Below are 3,039 nucleotides of genomic sequence, written 5' to 3' on the forward strand. Positions count from 1 at the left end.
TTCAGTCGTAACAACGTGAGTGAGGAAATTCGAGTAGTTCAGTTCTTTCGGATCAGAGTGTGAGCACCCTAATCGAACTATCTTTGGAAGATGCATGCCATACGTGTCAGCGAAACGTTATGACCAAATTCCTAAAAACGAGGTTTTTCAACAAACGACACAAATGATCCTAAATGATACTGATGCATGCATTAGTAAAACGTTACTCAGAAAAAATGTTGATGACWTTTTTTYMAGATGTRAAAATTCCAGTTTCGGGTCTCGTAAAGCTTTAATAAATGACTTATAACTCATTAACCGATGAGTTATAACTCGTTTACTYAGAGAGCGGCAACMACTGAATAGCGCAAYTCAACACAGTGTTACYCAGGCCTAGGTGGCGCAGTTTGCAAATTTTCGAAAATTTGCGAAAACTTCCATCTGTTTGCACTTTTTCTTAAGCACATTTTTTAGGTGTTTAAGTTAGTTTCGGTTTTGTTATGTGAAATTTAAACTTCAATGAGCGAAAATGGTCAAAACCCGTAATTCCCCAAGAAACAGCACCAAGATCATTTTTAGAATAGACATTTTCTACAAGATCAGCTAGAGAGATGCAAGCTAGAAAAGTATCCGCGTCCCTTCTTGATTGAGGATCTTCCATCTGTGAGTTTATCGATCGAATGAAAAGCCTTAGAAACGCAATCACAATTGATAGGACAAATGACATACACGGTATAAAAAGGTCTCAAGGCTTCAGATCGGGAGATCGGGCGGGCCAATTTTGCGCATCAGTTCCTTCAATCGACTTATTTCAGAACAGAGGTTTGCGCCAATGGTTCATGTTGCCGTATTGAACAGATCGAAACTGCCGACTTTTCACTTAAGGCTTTTGGACGGTAAAACCAGGCATTGCAAGCTGTTATGAATCGTCTTCTTCTGCGATTACGACGCACTTTGTTTAGATAGGTTAGAAGGATCAAAGGCTGGTGGTCAAAAGGGTTTTGGACTCAGGCTTAGACATCGCTTACATTGCGGTCTACATGGACATATGTTAAGCACTGTATGTTATTGATCCAAAATGACCGTACTTTTTCCAAATATTCTCGACATTTCACGGAGGTCCGTCGTGTTAGTGTCGTTTAACAGACGTCCATAATTAGTTTGTTGCGTAATTAGCGCGCTAAACGCAATAATTTCCGATCGACGCACAAATTGAAGTGTAGTTGGGTCGGCAAGGCCGTGTAAATGGTGGAAAAATGAACGAGACAATGGCATGAAGAGGAAGTGAAAAGTGAAAACTAACCGGCACAGGACACTTGTTGCCACCTTCGAGGGACATCCCACCCGGCCCCGCGCCGCTCTGCGTCCCATCCTCCGGATCCACGAAATTCTCCGGCCTTGGCAAAGGCCACGTGTTGGAACGAGCCCGCGTTTGCGGCTCGAACCCATCCACTTCGGCCAACGGCTCCATGATGTTGAGGTTCATTTTGGCCAGCGGACTGTACCCCGAGTACGGGCCGTTCATAAATTTGAATTGTTTAGCGCGCCGCTACTCGTCACAAATGTTCGAAGATGGTGCGTTTTGATGCGACGACGTCCGGACACTTTTGCCACCACTAATTTGAACAGGCCGTCGTCATTGCTGCGTGCAGAGCACTCCCGATACCGAAATAAATCGGGGGTAAATTCCAAAGTCCACAGCGGATCCGGGCGCACAACGCAAATAAATTCGTGGACAGCTCCGGACACTTGTTCAGCTGGAGCCGAAGTTCTTCGGCCACGCGGCACGACGTCCTTTAGGAGGCCATACTGGTCAACTTGATTGAAAATACGCGTTCTCCTTGTGATGACGCAGTGCTTGAAACACGCGCGACGAAAATTCGCTTACGCTCGAACAGTCTTCCAGGGCGAACGAGCATCCGCAACGCTCGCAAACCGAATGCTGAGCTACGCAGACGACGTTCACGGTTAACGCGTTGGCGGCGGTCGCCCACTTGGGCGCAAGTCCGCGATTTGGCGCCACGGAGGCACCGCCGACGTCACCAAAAGCCGCGCTGACCAGCCGAAGGACCAGCAGCGGGTTGGTTGTTGCGTAATTTCCCATTAGCTCCGCTGCCGAAGACGCATCGGCTGCTCGCCTACGGCCAGTCGCTGCACAGCGGCGTCCAAAGCGTCGATAGTCATATACAGGGCGATTCCAAAGGCGTGCCACTCCGCCGGGGGTGAAAATTTCCAGTATATCAAGAACTCGCTTTTGGAGTTGTCGATGTGCTGCGCCTCATAGAGAATCTTTTTGAAGTGATCCCACTCAGAAGCGGCTAATTGTAGCCCCCTTGGAATACAACGTTGCCAGTATCTAATGTTATGTCAGGAATCGCGTCAAGTGTCAAATCTTAAAAAGGTGAGGTTAGAACGGTTAAAAGTGGGAAGTGAAGTGGTTTGGTTTATGTCTAACCACGTTTTGACTTGAATGTGTCGAAGTAGTATCAGTGTCGTAATAACGTGCAAATAATAACTTTTATAAATAATATAAAGGTAATAAAATAAAAATGTAATGATAAAGGTAATGCGACCGTCATCATGGATTATAATATCTATGATCAAAAAATTAATGAACTTTTGAATGACAAAAGTTATTCAAAATTAAACAAAAATCCAACAGAACGTTTTGAAAGACAAAGTTGTAACACTTAAAAAAAATTTAAACATGAATTCACAGATTACGTTAGATCAAAATTAACACCACACAATAGTAAAACACCACATTTTTACGGAGTTCCAAAAATTCATAAAGTTAATATTCCTTTACGACCAATAGTTAGTAGTATAAATTCACCTACACATCTCTTAGCCAAATATCTTTTAAACATTTTAAATCCCCAAACAAATAACACAACTTCCTATATTAAAAATTCTGAACATTTTTTACAAAAATTATCAGACATAGACATAAATCCAAACCATATTCTAGTAAGTTTTGATGTTGTTAGTCTATTCACTAACGTTCCTGTTGATAAAACTTTAAATATCATCAAACAAAAATTACAAAATGACACCAAT

At 43.0% G+C, this 3,039-nt stretch overlaps 2 protein-coding genes across 4 annotated transcripts in view; one reads left to right on the forward strand and one right to left on the reverse strand.

Annotated features, from left to right (window-relative positions):
* The window catches only part of LOC109540202 (forkhead box protein O), a 57,285-nt gene extending 55,355 nt beyond the window's left edge, over window positions 1-1,930 (reverse strand). For 2 of the 3 annotated variants that reach the window (XM_048668087.1, XM_019908460.2), the window contains exon 1: window positions 1,283-1,930. In XM_048668087.1, coding sequence (XP_048524044.1) covers window positions 1,283-1,504 — 222 coding nt within the window. In that variant the 5' untranslated portion in view covers window positions 1,505-1,930. The remainder of the gene's footprint in view (window positions 1-1,282) is intronic. The other variant, XM_019908458.2, reaches the window with a different exon arrangement.
* An 83-nt stretch (window positions 1,931-2,013) lies between these two features.
* The window catches only part of LOC109540207 (zinc finger protein 239), a 9,505-nt gene continuing 8,479 nt past the window's right edge, over window positions 2,014-3,039 (forward strand). Inside the window, exon 1 of the mRNA XM_048668088.1 lies at window positions 2,014-2,380. Within this exon, the coding sequence (XP_048524045.1) occupies window positions 2,339-2,380 (42 nt within the window). The 5' untranslated portion in view covers window positions 2,014-2,338. The remainder of the gene's footprint in view (window positions 2,381-3,039) is intronic.

The sequence above is a fragment of the Dendroctonus ponderosae genome, unplaced genomic scaffold (assembly GCF_020466585.1).
Source record: "Dendroctonus ponderosae isolate FM_Combo_2020 unplaced genomic scaffold, Dpon_F_20191213v2 Dpon_F_20191213_7, whole genome shotgun sequence".
Taxonomy (NCBI): Eukaryota; Metazoa; Arthropoda; class Insecta; order Coleoptera; family Curculionidae; genus Dendroctonus; species Dendroctonus ponderosae.